Source organism: Phyllostomus hastatus, unplaced genomic scaffold (genome assembly GCF_019186645.2).
Source record: "Phyllostomus hastatus isolate PE091 unplaced genomic scaffold, TTU_PhHast_1.1 phas_contig_150, whole genome shotgun sequence".
In the NCBI taxonomy this organism is placed as follows: Eukaryota; Metazoa; Chordata; class Mammalia; order Chiroptera; family Phyllostomidae; genus Phyllostomus; species Phyllostomus hastatus.
Window position 1 is genome coordinate 38,280,431 of NW_025333611.1, and position 17,764 is coordinate 38,298,194.

At 48.9% G+C, this 17,764-nt stretch overlaps 2 protein-coding genes across 12 annotated transcripts in view; both read left to right on the plus strand.

Moving 5' to 3' along the window:
• LOC123811525 (transformation/transcription domain associated protein) overlaps positions 1-2,736 on the plus strand; it is a 120,240-nt gene extending 117,504 nt beyond the window's left edge. For 6 of the 11 annotated variants that reach the window (XM_045827737.1, XM_045827728.1, XM_045827772.1 and 3 more), the window contains exon 71: positions 1,394-2,736. In XM_045827737.1, the coding sequence (XP_045683693.1) occupies positions 1,394-1,966 (573 nt within the window). In that variant the 3' untranslated portion in view covers positions 1,967-2,736. The remainder of the gene's footprint in view (positions 1-1,393) is intronic. The other 5 variants (XM_045827807.1, XM_045827781.1, XM_045827790.1 and 2 more) reach the window with 2 other exon arrangements.
• Positions 2,737-4,342: 1,606 nt separating this feature from the next.
• LOC123813048 (importin subunit alpha-8-like) overlaps positions 4,343-17,764 on the plus strand; it is a 58,779-nt gene continuing 45,357 nt past the window's right edge. Inside the window, exon 1 of the mRNA XM_045830081.1 lies at positions 4,343-4,397. Within this exon, the coding sequence (XP_045686037.1) occupies positions 4,387-4,397 (11 nt within the window). The 5' untranslated portion in view covers positions 4,343-4,386. The remainder of the gene's footprint in view (positions 4,398-17,764) is intronic.

Genomic DNA, 17,764 nt, shown 5'->3' on the forward strand with positions numbered 1-17,764 from the left:
CCCACCAGCAGTGCAGGAGGGTTCCCCCTTTCTCCACGTCCTCGCCAGCGCCTGTCGTTTGCTGGCTTACTGGCTCTCCTCAGTTTAAAGGCCTGTTACAGCTTGGGGTGACGCCATGCATTACTCATTGCGTACACTGTGCTGGTGCAGATGGGAAGGAGTTGGGCCTTCTCCACGCTCTGGGCCAGATTTCTCCACAGCCTGACTGTGGTGAATGCCTTCACATTCGGCTAAAATGTAGACCATTCTGTGTGGGAATCTCCTCTCAAAAAACACACTGTCAGCACCTGGTAACAGAAGTGAAACCCTTCACGTGTCATGTGAAGTCACTTTGGAACAGTCCTGGCGCCTGAGATGAAGGCGCTCAGCGATCTTTGAGGCCACGGTGGGTTGTTGCTGGGTGGCCTAGTCCCTGAAGATGCGCGAGATCTGTAGTCAGTCTGCCTCCTGAGCGACTCTGCCGTGTCTACCAGTGCCCTCCTCCCTCCCTGGTTCCCTGCCCTGCCCCTGCAGCCTGGCTCTCTGGGGCACTTGCTTCCTGTCCTGCAGAAGCAGCCCCCAACCCCCACCTCCTGCTCCCTCCCGTGAGGACAAGGTGCCTGGCTTCCTGACCCTGGCAGCAGCAGCAGCAGCCTCTGGCCCCGCCCTCTCTGCTCCCTGTGCCTTCAGCTCAGGGTCCCTGGGTGGTTGGTCATCCTGCTGCCTCTGACCTCACTTGCCCGCTAAAAGCCCAGCTCTCGACTCTTCGTGGCTCGTAGGAGACAGGCGAGTGCAGGGGCCCCCACCACAGTGTCTGGCCCTGTGAAAATGGAATGCCAGACGGTGTGGCGCGTGCGTGCGTGCCTGTGTCTTCAGTCTGTGCCCTGGGACTTGCCCCCTTTGTGGCCTCCAGCTCTGTGTCCCCGCCTTCAGCGGTGCCCTCATTAGCCTCTTCACGAGGAACAGCAGCCGGTGGGGGGCCACCCCTCGGGCCCTGCTCCCCAGCATCAGGAGGGGGTCTTGGTGGTGTCCCGCTCTGGACTTACATTCGCTCGTCTTTAGCCTTCACGTGTTTTGAGGAGAGAGGCTCTGTGAGTCTTCCCTTCCATGGAAGGGGAAGCCTCGGCACTGAGGGCAGAGCAGGTCGGAAGGGGTGGGGCGAGGGCTCTCCTGGGCCACCAGCGCCCCCAAGTGGGCTCGCACGGCTCAGGCCTCTGTGTGCGTCCCTTGTCCCAAGACACTTGCCTTGTAGCATGCACCTGCATTGCACCTTGGGTCCTTCCTATTTGTCCTGTGACCTCCTCACAGACCCCTGAGACCCCTCCAGTCCCCCCCCTCACCTGCTCTCCCCCGCCGTACCCACTGCCACCTCCTGCAGTTCAGGTTGTGTCTCCTCTTCTCTGTCCACTCTTAGCTGCAGGCCCTCGCAGGCGCAAAGGGATATGGGCCGAGCAGAGGGGCAGACAGGCTGGCCCGGGGAGCAGCATGCGGCGGCAGATCCATGTGTCCCTCCGTGGAAGACCAGACAAGAAGCTGGGGCTCGATGCTGAGGCGTGGCGGCCGCTGCTCCCTGTGGAGGAGGCTTTGCCCGAGCGGTTTCCCCCGCACACATGGGGAGGGGGGCCTGGGCTGGTTCTCCCTGGGCAGCCGCCCCTGGCCCTTCCTGCTTGAACACGGACTCTTCCGTTCTCCCCTCGCACAGGTGGACGGCATCCTGAAAACTGTGCTTCGGGATGAGATCATCGCTTGGCACAAGAAAACACAGGAAGACACCTCCTCGCCGCTCTCGGCCGCTGGGCAGCCGGAGAACATGGATGGCCAGCAGCTGGTCTCCCTGGTGCAGAAGGCCGTCACGGCCATCATGACCCGCCTGCACAACCTCGCCCAGTTCGAAGGCGGCGAAAGCAAAGTGAACACCCTGGTGGCCGCCGCCAACAGCCTGGACAACCTGTGCCGCATGGACCCGGCCTGGCACCCCTGGCTGTGACACGGCTGCTCCTCCTCCCTACCCGCTCCCGGAATGTGAAGGGCACCTCCTGGGCTTCCCGCTCCGGGCTCCCAGCTGGCTCCTCCCCTGGGTCACGTGATCCGGAAGTCCTGGTGCCGGCACTTTGCTGGCCCTGTGCTTGGGAAGGAGGGTGGTTCAGCCGGGAGTGCTGAACTGTGGGGAGGCGGCTCCAAACGCCAGCACAGATACCACTCTAGGTTTTTAAAATAACCTCTCAGGAAGGCAGGCCCCGCCTCGGCTCCTGTGTGGGTCCCCGTCCCTCCCTCTGGGTGAGCAAGCAGCCGGCCTGCGGGGACGGTTCCTGGCGTCATTTGTAAGGCGCAGCAGCGACCCCTCGCAGGACCTCCATGACGACTGCGCGGAAACCCGCCTGGTCAGAGAGGGGAACTGGGGAGCAAACCTCGCTGGTCCGGCTGGAGCACACACCCCCGTGCTGCACGGATCAGCGCTGGGCGGCCCCTCGGCCTCTGACAGGCCTCCGGGCAGCGCTGTCCCTGTGCCGTTGGGTGGCCCCGCCGGAGAGCCAGTGTGGGCTCGAGCTTCTTACCGGCCGGCTCTCTGAATGTCTTCTAGACGTTTACTATCATTATACCCCCAAATCACCTCTTTCTTCCTAATTTAAAAAGAACAGCAACAGAAGTTTGTCTGTTAACTCCAGTCTGTGTTCACATTTTTATACATATGAGTATTGAGAATGTTCTATCTAAATTTGTACAGTGTGATTTTTTTAGAATAAATATTTTATAAAAGGATGCATTGCCTGTTCTATGTTAAAACGCCTGCTCCTCTGAGGTGTTTCCTCTGCTCGCAGGGACTGGACGGCCCCTGGCCCGTGTGGGCCACTCCATGGTGACACCTTCGTCCTGCCTGGAGCTCGGGTCTGAGCCAGGTGGTTTGTGACCGTGACTCGCAGGCTGGTCGGCCTTTGGTGGCGTGAAAGCGGGCCCAGGAATCTGGTTCCTCTCGGCTTTGTTTCCACATGTCAGGGACGTTGCCCTGTAACCTGTGTGTGTGGATAACCTGCGTGTGCATGTAGCCTGCGTGTGCAGATGGGAGGTGGCTGGGCAGGCAGCAGCTCCATGTGGCTGGAGGCCTCCAGCGCCCCCTGCAGGGCTGTGTCCCTGGTTGGAGCATCCATACCTCAGCTCCACCAGCTCTTGTCCTTCCTCTGGTGTCCTAGCACCTGAGGGAGGGAATGGACAACACAGAGCCACTGCCCTGGGGGATGTGGGAGGGACAGTCCCCTTGGGCAGTCTGTAATGTCCCAGGATGAGAGATCATGAAGCAAGACAGAGAGGGCTGGTGGTGTATACTTGATTTCTAAGAACAGTTTTGAGTTTGAACGGACTGTCCCCACTGGGAAGGGCTGCCTCAGGACAGTCTTCATACAACATGGGCTGGTCGGCAAGGCCCCTTTGGGGTCAGGGCTCTGGCCGTCTCGGGCCCTGGACTCCCCCAGGCTGTGTTGTGCCCACTCTGGTCCCTGGCATGCCAGCAAGTGTGGGGTGAGCCCGTAGCTGCTCTTGCTTAGTCCCACCACAGCCCAAGAGGCAGGACCCCGGGTGGTCTTGAAGCGCCAGACGGTGGTCATGCTGGGTCATGACCAGGCTGCCAGCCTATCTGCGGCAGGGACCCCTTCACATCTTTCAACCGATCTCCTGTCCTCAGAGGTGGGTGGGTCCCTTTACAGAGAAGGGATTTCCAGCTCAGGGTGAGCAGCTCACCCTCCGTCCCAGAACCAGTTGTGGAGAATCGGGTGGAACGTTGTCCTCGCCACACCTTTAGACGTGGACGGAAGTCAAGGGACCAGGTTTTGTCCATCTGACCTGACTCTGATGACTGTACGTTATTTTACAATCCCTGGGAGGGCTGTCCGTGAGAAAGTATCTTGGGTTCAGATGACAAAAGCCGTGTATGTAAAATGACAGGTGGTGGCAGACCGGCAGCTAGGAAGTGGCGTCTGTAGACTGCATGCCTGAGGGGTGCAGGTGCCTCTCCCTGTTCTCACTGTGTGTGCAGCCTCCTTGCAAGCCTGGCATTGGGAGTCCTTTGGCCCCCTGAGCCGTGACGTGCCTTTGCGCCCTGGGAGGGAGGCATGAGTGGCGTTTGGGCAAAGGAGGCCCAGAGTCCAGGTCCTGGTGAGGAGGCTCGCCCACACCCTGTCCAGGCACCAGCTCTGGTTTCTTGGAAAACCAGCCTTGGCATAGCGGGGGCAGGAGAGGCATCCCCCTTGGAGGTCCGCTGTCTCCTGAGCTCCGTCTCTAAGTGGCCTCATCACGGACCAGGCTGGCGCCTCTAAGGCTGTGAGCCGCGGCTTTCTCATGAGCAGCGCTGCTGTGAGCTGGGCCCTCGGAACGAGGGCGTCAGGAAAAGGGTTCGGGGGCTCCTGACCTTGAAACATGATTTCCAGGTGAGTGCTATTGTTAGACATTATTGTATTTGTTTGTTTTTATTGCTCAAGGAATGCATTTTTTAAAAAACATATTTTATTGATTATGCTGTTACAATTGTCTCATTTCCCCCCTTCATTCCCCTCCACCCTGCACACCCTCTCTCCCCCACGCCCCCTTTAGTTCATGTCCATGGGTCATAAGTTCTTTAGCTTCTACATTTCCCATACTATTCTTTCCCTCCCCCTGTCTAAGTACCATCTATGCTACTTATTCTCTGTACCTTTTCCCTCTCTCCTCCTCCCACTCCCCTGTTGCTAACCCTCCTTGTGATCTTCATTTCTGTGGTTCTGTTCCTGTTCTACTTGTTTGCTTAGTTTTTGTTTTTGTTTTAGGTGTGGTTGTTAATTGTGAGTTTGCTGTCATTTTACTGTACACGTTTTTTATCTTCTTTTTCTTAGGTAAGTCCCTTTACCATTTCATAAAATAAGGGCTTGGTGATGATGAACTCCTTTAACTTGACCTTATCTGGGAAGCACTTTATCTGCCCTTCCATTCTAAATGAAAGCTTTGCTGGATAGAGCAATCTAGGATGTAGGTCCTTGCCTTTCATGAATTGGAATACTTCTTTCCAGCTCCTTCTTGCCTGTAAGGTCTCTTTTGAGAAATCAGCTGACAGTCTGATGGGAACTCCTTTGTAGGCGACTGTCTCCTTTGCTCTTGCTGCTTCTAGGATTCTCCTTCATTTTTACCTTGGCTAATGTAATTATGATGTGTCTTGGTGTGTCCCTCCTTGGGTCCAACTTCTCTGGGACTCTCTGAGCTTCCTGGAGTTCCTGGAAGTCTATTTCCTTTGCCAGATTGGGGAAGTTCTCCTTTATTATTTGTTCAAATAACTTTTCCACTTGTTGCTCTTCCTCTCCCCATTCTGGTACCCCTATAATTTGGATGTTGGAACGTTTAGAGATGTCCTAGAGGTTCCTAAGCCTCTCCTTATTTTTTGGAATTCTTGTTTCTCCATTCTTTTCCGTTTGATTCTTTCTTCCTTCCTTCTGGTCCATTGCATTGATTTGAGTCCCAGTTTTCTTTCCATCACTATTGGTTCCCTGTGCATTTTCCTTCATTTCATTTAGCGTGGCCTTAATTTTTTCATCTAGTTTGCAACCAAATTCTACCTATTCTGTGAACATCCTGATCACTAGTGCTTTGAACTGTACATTTGATAGGTTGACTATCTCATTATTAATTAGTTGTATTTGCTCTGGGGCTTTGATCTGTTCTTCTGTTTGGGCCTTTTTGGGTTGTGCCTGTTTACCAGGGTGGGGCAACCCAGTGACTGGGTTGTGACACTGTATGTGGGGGTGGGGTCTGAAAGGGAACAATGGTGCTTGCTCCGCTCTCTGATTTCAGTCCCTTCCACCGCTTCCCCCAAGCAAACTGGGCCCTTCTGGTGCTGATTCCCAGGTGGGTGGGTTTGTGTACATCCTGGGACCCTGTGAGTCTCTCCAAGAAACTTTCCTGTGAGTCTGGGAGTCTCTCCCAGCACCTCAGCCCCCACAGGTGTTTTCAATCGTTGTTTTGAGGCTTTATTTCCCCATGCTGGAACCCTGGGTTGCACGGTCTGTCTGGATCCTCAGCCTCGCCTGGTTTATCTGCGCACGAATGTGGGAGTGCCCGGTCAGCCAGCCGCCTTGCATGCAGTGCCTCGTTTCACAATTACCACCTCACTGAGGCTGCCCGTTGCCACCCTGCACCCGGGGTCTACCAGCCACTGCTTTTTGTGCCTCGACCCCTCTCCGCCTGGCTGCCCAACTCCACCCCTCCTACCGGTCTGGATGAATGGGTCTATTTTAACTCCTTGGTTGTCAGACTTCCATGCAATTCAATTTTCTGTCAGTTCTGGTTATATGTTGTTTGTAAATTGTTGTTGTCCTTACTTGGTTGTATGAGAAGGCACAGTGTGTCTACTTATGCCTCCATCTTGGCTGAAAGCCTGAGGAATGCATATTGATTTCAGAGAGGCAGAGGGGAAGAGAGAGAGAGAGACAGAGACATCACTTGGTTGCCTCCAGCACCCGGAACAGGGACAGAGCTGGCAACCCAGGCACGTGCCCTGACTGGGAATCGAACCCGTAAACTTTTGGTTTATGAGATGACCCTCCAACCAACTGAGACACACCAGCAGTTACCGTGGAACTTCGTGCAAATGCCTGCATGTTCTGCTCTTGGAAGAGTTAGTTCATTAGGTAGGAAACAAGCTTTGGGTCTCACCCCCACTGGCAACCGAGGTACCAGGCACTCTGTGGTCTCGTAAAGCCATAAAACGTCCCTGTCTCTATGGTGGTATAGTTAGGTTCCAAAAATATATAGCAGAACAGTCATGAAAAGAGATGTTTTCCCTTTCTTTTCTGAGAGTATATATACGCATATATACATGTAAATGTGTGTACGTATATATGTGTGCTTTTTCTCATACAGATATAAATAGGTATCGGAATATGTCTATGGACACATAGGGCAGAGAGAAAGGTTTACAGTTGTTTGTATGGAAAGTAATGCAATTTTTAATAAATAATAACACAATAATAAATACTGTGTTTCACGTACTCGCAACTGTAAACCTATTGTATCCCCGCCCTGCGTGTGAGGGGAAGGGTGTGGAGGAGTGGGGGTCCTGCCTCCGGTTCTATTGTTAAGCTGGGAGAGGTATCAGGCTGAAGAATTCCAAGCATAATGCTTCCTAAAAAGAGACAATGTAAAAGAAAAACAGTTTAATATATGTAAAGTGTTATATAACAGATACTTAATAAAGTGAAAAATAACATTTAAAAGGATGGAAAAGAATACAGCTTTTATTATAATTAAACCACAAAAAATGACGATGTTATTTCTTATACCAAGCAAAATATTTCAAAAGCCACAAGTGCCCTGATTATACAATGCCTTCTGAGAAGGTGCAAGACATTCTAAGTATACACATAAGCAGTATTGATTTCCAGAATGTTTAATGAAAAAGAGTTGTCGGACCCAGGCCTTGAATTTTTCAAACTGGAAGAAGCCCATCTTGGGGGGAATCTCCAGATAGGCGGGGTGCTGATGTGCCATCACACCTTACAGAGCGCCAGACCGCCCTGCCCCCCTCCCCCCCCAGGAAGTCCTCACCAAGGAGTCCGTCTCCTCAGGACACCTCCAGGAGTCTGCCTCTGTTTTTGGATTCTCGCCTTTATCAGTGGGTTTGTCAAAAGCTGCGTCCGAGGTCTGGGGTGTTTTGGCAGAGTGAGAATCTGCACAGACTCACAGGGAGGCTGCAGAATCCTCGTGGCAACTCTCGGAGACAAACATGGGGAGCAGGAAACACTCGGGGACCACAACTGTCGGAATTCTCCGCAGGGACAGCCCGGCTCATTCTGGAGCACCAGGGACCCTGCACCTCCTCTTGGGCTCCTCAGTGGGCTCTCCACACTTTTGTCCTCTGAATGCAGAACCTTTGCTCAGGCTGAAGTGCCTGCCTTGGGAGCTTCCGACCAGGGTGCTGGGGGATAGGAGACAAGACCAGTTCCACAGCCAACTATAGACAAAACAAAAACAAAAACAAGAACCCTAGAAATAATCCTCAGAAAATGACGCTTCAATGTTAAATTGCCTTCTAATCCCAACCCCACGTTTCAGTTTGGTCTTCTGAAGAAATGACTTCTCGTTTCTCAACCGGATAAAACACGTTGATGGTGTAGTCCCTGAACTGAACCCTGGGAGAGGAAAAGGAGGGCTGGAGACCAAACCGCTGCAGCAGGGGAGCATGATTTTTCAGCAATCGTTAGAAAGCTGAAACAACCCTCAGACACGTGACCCCCTCGGCCAGCACGACCAGGAATCGAGGTCTAGCCAACGCGGGTATTTAAGAAGCGCCTGGAGCGGAGGACGTTTGCAGCCCGCGACACACAGGCCATTGCAATCAGTTCCCAGTTCCCAGTTCCCAGGAAGAGGCAAAGCACGTAGTTGCTTCACCTGGGGTGGGGGAGGCTTAAGCTCCAGAAACTGAAAACTGGGGAAGAGGAGGGGACAGTGCCCGACTCCCGAAGTTCATGTTTCCCACGCAGTGGGCGCAGCCCCGGGGAGCAAGCCCTGAAGCCCACACTCCCGCAGTCTCTGCCTGCAATTGGCAGCTCCTGACACGGCCACCACTGCACGGCTCTGCCGTCACGCGACCAGCTGTTCGGCCCATGACCCCGCCTCTCCAGCACACAGCTGGTGACCCTCGGACAAGCACCTCCTCCCGCAGACCTGAGGCTGTGGATAGCGGCGCGCTCCTTCCCAGCCGGTGAGGCACGCCGGGCGCAGCTCCCGGGCAAGGCGGGCACCTGAAGGGCGTGGAGGGGACGAGGACAGAGGAGCGTGGTGGCGGGGCGCAGGGCCCTTCCGCAGGACCCCCTGGATCTGCGGCGGCACGAGGCGACCTCGCCTCGCTTGCTCTACACGAAGCCATCCGACAGGTCCCTGCGGCACCAGGAACTTGCGGCACCTGTGGAGCCGGTTGGGATGGGGAGCCTGAGGATGAACCGCTCATAGCCTGCGCCCCGTGGCAGGAATGAGGGCCATGCGGAGACCGAGAAGCAGGAGAGCACGCGGACCGTGACAATGGCGCTCCTGAGCTCCGGTTGGGGACCATCACCGCCCCCCCCCCAACCCCGCCACACCTCCGCCGCTCCCATCAGCAGTCTCCAAGGCCGCCAAAGCTTCCACTCCGTTTGGCGCGCCTCCAGGCGCAGCCCGCAGGCTCCGAGGGCTGTTCTTGGGGGTCCTGGCGGTGCACCCAAGAGAGTGAGCCTGTGCCCGCCCCCTGCCACCTGCTATGGGCTGCGCGGCTGCTGTCCCCGCTCGCGGCAATCCGCCCCGGAGAACCAGGTCTCGCAGATAGGGACCGCCACTGCCGCCGGGTTCCCTGTGACACCAGGATTTGCACCCCCCTTCGCCCAGCTCACCGCACCCTCGAAGGAGCAGTGTAGTCGCGGAGTTCAGAGCTGTGCTTGGGGACGCAGGGCCGCCCGCTGAGAAGCGTCACCTGTGGGCCTGTGTGGGGAGGAGCGTGGCCCTTGAAGACTGCGGCAGTGACCTTAAAACCAGTGGGGCAGGCTGGTGGATGTGCTAAGAAGGGCAACCGAGCTAAACATGCTTCCTTAGGGCCCTCCGAGGCTCAGAGTTCCGTGCCTTTTCAGAACAGTGGAACACGGTATCACTAGCAATGGATGTGAGATCTTGACCTCCCTTTATCTGGACCCAGCTTCCGAGAGAACTTCGTATAAACAGGGTTAAGAGTAAAAATCAGAACTTTACAGTCCTCGCCTTCTGAACACTGTAAAGCACAATAGTTAACTGGAATTAGATCAGCAGACACATGAACAAAGCCCCCTGTTTTAGAATTTAGAGGTTTCCTCTACTTACAAAATACTAACTTTTAAGGCAGGGTTTCTCATTATATTGCTGTCATTCGGAATGGCTACTGCTTCTTCTTTTGCAGCATCCCTGCCCTCTATCCACTAGGTGCCAGTAGCGCCCCACTCCTCCCTAGTCCTGACCCTCCGAAGCCTTTCCAGACATTGCCAAATATCCCCAGGCGGCAAATTTGCCCCCAGCTGGGAACCACTGCTTTCAAGTGATGCAAAGAGCATCTTTTGGCCTTTATTACTCTCTTGCTCTCAAGCTACTGAAAATAGTTTGTTTTCTAATTTATCATCAAATGTGGAGAGATTCCATTTAAAAGCTCCTGGCTGAATGCATCAGACCCAAAATTATATTTTTGCGGCTATTACTCCATTCATTGCAAGGCCTTCCACATGCAGACGTGCAAATCTGTGCTAATGAGAAAAAGGTTCCTCTAAGCCGACCTGTTACACAAGGCACTGGTCTGGGCAGACTAATCAGAAAAGTGTACCTTCCCACCTGTCTGGTTCTTCCCACCAGAGCCCTGGCACCCACAGCAGTGCTGCCACCCAAGACCAAACTACCTCTATTCCTTCTGAACACTATCCTCAAAAACTGTGCCCATTTTTTTTAGATTTTATTTATTTATTTTTAGAGAGGGAAGGGAGGGAGAATGAGAGAGAGAGAGAAACATCAATGTGCGGTTGCTGGGGGCCGTGGCCTGCAACCCAGGCATGTGCCCTGACTGGTAATCAAATCTGCGACGCTTTGGTTCACAGCCCGTGCTCAATCCACTGAGCTATGCCAGCCAGGGCCCCATTTTTATTTTGTACTCCAAAAGTTCCTTGACCACATGGCATACACAGTAGTACTTCTTTAAAAATGTAATTTCAGAGTGGGTCACTTTCTGTTCAAAGTCTTCAGTGCATAGAAACAGACCTCAAGAAAATCCAAAGGTTGGAATTAAAGAGAAAAGAACTTTATAGCACTTATTATCAGTGCATTTAAGAATGTAAAAAAGGACAGCACCCATTTATGATAAAAACACTCAGCAAAGTGGGAATAGAGGGAGCATTCCTCAACACAATAAAGGCCATATATGAGAGACCTACAGCCAACATTATACTCAATGGGCAAAAACTTAGAGCTTTCTCACTAAGATCAGGAACAAGACAAGGATGTCCGCTGTCACCACTCCTATTCAACATAGTATTGGAAGTCCTAGTCACAGCAATCAGACAAGAAAAGCAAACAAAAGGCATCCAAATTGGAAAGGAGGAAGCAAAACTGTCATTGTTTGCAGACAACATGATAGTGTATTATAGACTCCACCAAAAAACTACTCGATCTAATAAGTGAATTTGGCAAAACAACAGGATACAAAGTCAATATTCAGAAATCAAAGGCATTTTTGTACACCAACAAGGAAATATCAGAAACAGAAATCAGGGAAAAAGAACCCATTTGCTATAGCAACAGGAAAAATAAAGTACCTAGGAATAAACCTAACCAAGGATGGAAAAGACCTGTACTCAGAAAAGTACACAACACTGAAGAAAGAAATTAAGGAAGACACAAACAAATGGCAGCATGTACCATGCTCATGGATTAGAAGCATTAACATCATCAAAATGCTCATGCTACCCAAAGCTATTTATAGATTCAATGCCATCCCTATTAAAGTACCAATGGCATATTTCACAGATACAGAACAAACATTTCAGAAATTTATATGGAACAATAAATGACCCCAAATAGCTGCAGCAATCTTGAGAAAGAAGAACAAAGTAGGAAGGATCACAATACCTGATATCAAACAAGTCCACTGTAATCAAAACAGCCTGCTACTGGCATAAGAACAGACACATAGACCAATGGAACAGAACAGAGAGCCCAGAAATAAACCCAACTCTCTGTGGTCAATTAATATTTGACAAAGGGGGATGAAGCAAAAATGGAGTAAAAATAAACTATTTAATAAATGGTGTTGGGAGATCTGGACAGCTACATGCAAAAAAAAAAAATGAAACTCGATCACCAACTTACACCATACACAAAAATAAATTCAAGGTGGATAAAAGACTTAAATATAAGTTGTGACACTATTAAAGTCCTAGAGGAGAACATCAGTAGGAAAATCTCAGACATTTCTTGAGCAGCATCTTCACTGATATGTCCCATAAAGCAAGGAACATAAAGGAAAGAATAAACAAATGGGACCCCATCAAATTAAAAAGCTTCTGCTTGGCTAAAGAAAACAGCATTAAAATGAAAAGAGAACCAACTATATGGGAAAACATATTTGCCAATGATACCTCAGACAAGGGTTTGATCTCCAAAATATATAAAGAACTCACACGATTTTACTCCAGGAAGACAAAAAGCCTGATTAAAAAATGGGTAAAAGACTTGAACAGACGCTTCTCCAAGGAGGACATACAGAGGGCCCAGAGACATATGAAAAGATGCTCAGAATCATTAGCTATTAGAGAGATGCAAATTAAAACCACAATGAGTTACCACTTCACACTGGACAGAATGGCCATCATAAACAAATCAACAGACAAGTGTTGGAGAGGCTGTGGAGAAAAGGGAACCCTAGTGCACTGTTGGTGGGAATGCGGACTGGTGCAGCCACTGTGGAAAACAGTATGGAATTTCCTCAGAAAACTAAAAATGCAACTGCCTTTTGACCCAGCAATTCCACTGCTGGGATTATATCCTAAGAATCTTGAAACACCAATCCAAAAGAACCTATGCACCCCAATGTTTATAGTAGTAGAATTTACAATAGCCAAGTGCTGGAAACACCCTAAGTGCCCATCAGTAAATGAATGGATCAAAAAACTATTGTACATTTACACAATGGAATACTATGCAGCAGAGAGACAGAAGGAGCTCCTACCCTTCGGGACAACATGGATGGAACTGGAGAGCTTTATGCTAAGTGAAATAAGCCAAGCGGTGAAAGAGAACTACCATAAGATCTCACCTTTAACTGGAACATAATGAACAAAAGAAAAAAAGCAAACAAAGACATTGAAATTAAGAACAATCTGACAGTAACCAGGGGTAGGAGGGAGGCGATAATTGGGGGAAGGGTTTTCAAGAACTACTATAAAGGACATATGGACAAAACCAAGGGGGAGGGTGGAAGCAAGGGAGGGAGGTGGGTTTGGCTGCGGCGGGAGGGAGTGGTGGGGGGAAAATGCAGACAAATGTAATTGAACAACAATAAAATAATTAAAAAAAAAAGAATGTAAAAAAGGGTCATAAGAATGAACAGATGGATAATATCAGAAGAGAAATGAGAATGACAAAAATAAATATGTTTCGAAGTCGAAAAGCACCATATGCGGAACAAAAAATCCACTGGGTAGTGTAAACATCAGGTTACAGACTGCAGAAGAAATGATTAGTGAAATTGTAAGCACGTTAATAGAAAGCATCTAATATGAAGAACACAAAGATTTGGGAGGATGTCATCTCCATTTTATTTGTTAACTTAATTGCTATTTTACTTTTAAATTTCATTTTCAATTATAGTTGGCACATACTAGTTTCAGGTGTAAAACAAAGTGATCAGACATTTAGATACTTAGGAAGTGGTCACCCCAATAAATCCAGTACCCATCCAACACCACACACAGTCATTACAAAACTGCCGAGTACCCTCCCTCTGCCACAATTACGGCCCCAAGACTGTTCTGTGACTGCCCATTTGTACTCAACCTTTTCCCCCCGTCTACACCCAGTGCACCACGGCTTCCCATCTGGTGACCGTCCCTTTGTTCTCTGCACCTGTGAGGGTGTGTCTGTTTTGTTTGTTCATTGTTTTTAGATTCCACCTACAAGCGAAACCCTATGGTGTTTGTCTTTCTTGGCCTGACTTTTTTCACTTAGCACAATACCTTCCAGGTCCACCATGTTGGCACAAATGGTAAGATTTCGTTGTTTTTATGGCTGAGAAATATATTCCATTGTACATATGTGCCACTCCTTCTTCATCCATTTGTCTGTTGATGAACGCTTAGGCCACTACCAAGTCCTGGCTGTTGTAAATAGTGCTGCAGTGAACACATGGGTGCATATACCTTTTCAAAGTATTGTTTGTGATTTCTTTGGATAAATACCTAGAAGCAGAATTGCTGTGTCCTATGGTAGTTCTACTTTTAATTTTTTGAGGGAACTTTGTGTTCTCCACAGTGGCTGCACCAGTTTGCAGTCTCGCCAATGGTGCATGAGGGTTTCATTTCCCCCATATCCTTGCTCACACTTGTTTGTTGATTTACCAGTAATAGCCATTCTGCTAGGCGTGAGGTGATACGTCATTGTAGTAGTTTGGATTTGCATTTGTCTGATAGTTAGTGATGTTGAGAACCTTTTTGTATGTCTCTTGGCCATCTGTATGTCCTCTGTGGAGAAATATCCATTCAGGTGCTCTGTCCATTTTTTAATCAGGTTGTTCATGTTTTTGAAATTGAGCTGTATGAGTTCCTTATATATTTTGGATTTTAACTCCTTGTTAGATGTATCATTTGCAAGTTTCTTCTCCCATTAGGTAGGTTGCCTTTTTGTTTTGTTGATGGTTTCCTTGTGGTGAAAAAGCTTTTTGGTTTGATGAGGTCTCATTTATTTACCTTTTGCTCATGTAGTCTTTGCCTAAGGAGACAACATCTCCAAGAAAATACCGCTAAGACCAGTGTCAAAGGGTTTATTGCCTATGTTTTTTTTTTTTTCCAGGAGTTTTATACCTTCAGGTCTTACAGTTAAATCTTTAATCCATTTTAAGTTTATTTTGTATATGGTGTAAGAAAGTGGTCTAGTTTCATTTCTTGCATGTATAACAGAAAGAGATTTTTCAAATATTAAGATAGCTTTAGTGGAAGAGTAAGATTTAGTGAAAGGGAGAGAGGAAGGGAGTGAGAGAAACACTGATGTGAGAGAGAAACAGTGATTGATTGCCTACTGTGCATGCCCAGACCAGGGATCGAACCTGTGCCCTGACTGGGAATTAAACCAGCGACCTTTCAATTACAGGATGATACTGCAACCTACTGAGCCACACCAGCCAGGGCAAAAGAGACAAGTTTATGGTGCAGTGGGAGAGAGGACGGCTGAAAGAGTACAGTCCTTGGAAAGATGGAATCCAGAGCACAGAGGCAGGGCTGAGCTTCCCGTCGCATCAGGGACCCTTGTTCTATTGAGAGTGAAAGGCAGAGAATTTGGGTGAGTATACAGGCAGATTCGTAAATTTGGGATAAGAAAACGAGGGAAGTGTCTACTTATATTTTCTTTATTGTATACCATTTTGTATACTATTCTTAAATGCTTGTTATCCTTAATGCCTGGTATAATTTAGAATTACATCATTGTATTAAGGCAGTGATAATTTTGGTCTGTATGGTATTCCTAAGAACATTCCCTCAGAGCCATGTCTCTATTTTAATATATTCCCCTTGCCATGACTATCTTTTGAAGATAGAAAAGTGTTTCTAAATTTATCATATCTCGTACTTCACGATGTCTGTCTCTCAGCAGGGAGTTTCTGTCTGATGCCCAATCCTGTTTAGTTTTCAATCAAGGGGCTCCCGGGTGGTCAGGAAAATGCAGAATTATCAACTCTTTCTTTTTTTTTTAAATAGATTTGATTGATTATGCTATTACAGTTGTCCCATTTTCCCCCTTCACTCCTCTACACCCTGTACACCCTCTCCCCCCACATTCCTCCCCTTTAGTTCATGTCCATGTGTCATAAGTTCTTTAGCTTCTACATTTCCCATACTATTCTTGCCCTCCCCCTGTCTATTTTCTACCTACCATCTATGCTACTTATTCTCTGTACCTTTCCCCTTCTCTCCTCCTCCCACTCCCCTGTTGCTAACCCTCCTTGTGATCTCCATTTCTGTGATTCTGTTCCTGTTCTACTTGTTTGCTTAGTTTTTGTTTTAGGTGTGGTTGTTAATAATTGTGAGTTTGCTGTCACTTTACTATACATGTTTTTTCTTTATCTTCTTTTCTTAGTTGAGTCCCCTTAACATTTCATAAAATAAGGGCTTGGTGATGATGAACTCCTTTAACTTGACCTTATCTGGGAAGCACTTTATCTGCCCTTCCATTCTAAATGAAAGCTTTGCTGGATAGAGCAATCTGGGATGTAGGTCCTTGCCTTTCATGAATTGGAATATTTCTTTCCAGCTCCTTCTTGCCTGCAAGGTTTCTGTTGAGAAATCAGCTGATAGTCTGATGGGAACTCCTTTGTAGGTGACTGTCTCCTTATCTCTTGCTGCTTCTAGGATTCTCTCCTTCATTTTTACCTTGGCTAATGTAATTATGATGTGTCTTGTTGTATTCCTTCTCGGGTCCAACTTCTTTGGGACTCTCAGCTTCCTGGAGTTCCTGGAAGTCCATTTCCTTTGCCAGAATGGGGAAGTTCTCCTTTATTATTTGTTCAAATAACTTTCCCACTTGTTGCTCTTGCTCTTCTCCTTCTGGTACCCCTATAATTTGGATGTTGGAACATTTAAAGATGTCCTGGAGGTTCCTACGCTTCTCCTCATTTTTTTGAATTCTTATTTCTCCATACTTTTCTGTTTGGTTGTTTCTTTCTTCCTTCTGGTTCACTCTATTGTTTTGAGTCCCAGTTTCCTTCCCATCACTATTGGTTCCCTGTGCATTTTCCTTAATTTCTCTTATTGTAGCCTGCATTTGTTCATCTAATTTGCAACCAAAATCAAACTATTCTGTGAGCTTCCTGATCACCAGTGTTTTGAACTGTGCATCTGATAGGTTGGCTATCTCTTGGTCACTTAAAAGGATGGATTCTGGGGCTTTGATTTGTTCTTCTGTTTGAGCCATCTCTCTCTCTTTTTTTTTGGTCTGGTTGCGCCTGTTACAGTAAGGGGCAGAGTCTTAGGTGTTCACCAGGGTGGGGCACCCCAGTCGCTGGGTTGTGACATTGTATGTGGGGGCAGGGTCAAGAGGGAACAATGGCGCTTGCTCCATTCTTCATGGGACCTCAGTCCCTTCTGCTGCTTCCCCCTGAGCAAACTGGGCCCCTCTGGTGCCAATTCCCGTGTGGGTGGGCTTGTGCACGCCGTGGGACCCTCCAAGGACCTCTCCTGTGAGGCTGGGTGTCTCTCCGTGCACCTCAACTCCCACAGGTGTTCTCAATCAGTGCTCCAAGGCTCTATTTCCCAGCGCTGGGATCCTGGGTTGCGTGCACTGCCTTGCTTCACAGTTACTGCCTCACTGGGTCTGCCAGTTGCCACCCCTTAGCCAGGGTTTGCCAGCTGCTGCTTGCACACTCAGGGTCCACCCGCTGTGGTCTTGCGTGCCCCAGATGCCTTATGCGCTTCCAGATGCCTTATGCACACCCAGTCCCAACTCTCTCTGCTCTCCTCACTGGGACCAGTGCCTGGCTGTCCAACTCCACTCCTCCTACCGGTCTGGATGAACAGGTGTTTTTCAACTTCTTGGTTGTCTGACTTCCATTCAGATCAATTTTCTATCAGTTCTGCATGTTATTCTATTTCTAAATTATTGTTGTCCCTATCTTGGTTGTGCGAGGAGGCACAGTGCGTCCACCTATGCCTCCATCTTGGCCGGAAGTCCTATCAACTCTTTCTTAAACGTGGAACTCCCACTGTCTTTAAAATGTGTCTTGCCATTCAGTATTCATCTTTTTCATAAATTTATTTATGAAGCATAAACACCACACGAAGGCACAGGCTTTGCTCACCTCTTTCATCGAAGTATTCCTGGGAGCACAGTGCCCATCAAATAACTCCAACTCAGTAAATACTCAAAAACACAAACAAACAGCTACCTTTGATTTCCCTTTCTCCTCCACATTGTTTTTATACTCTGGCTGAGTAATTCGAAGTCATTTCCCACCCTTCCCCCAGCCCACGGGGACTGGGGAAACGGTGCCCTGTGGACACGAAAACCCTTGGACATTAAAGTCCCT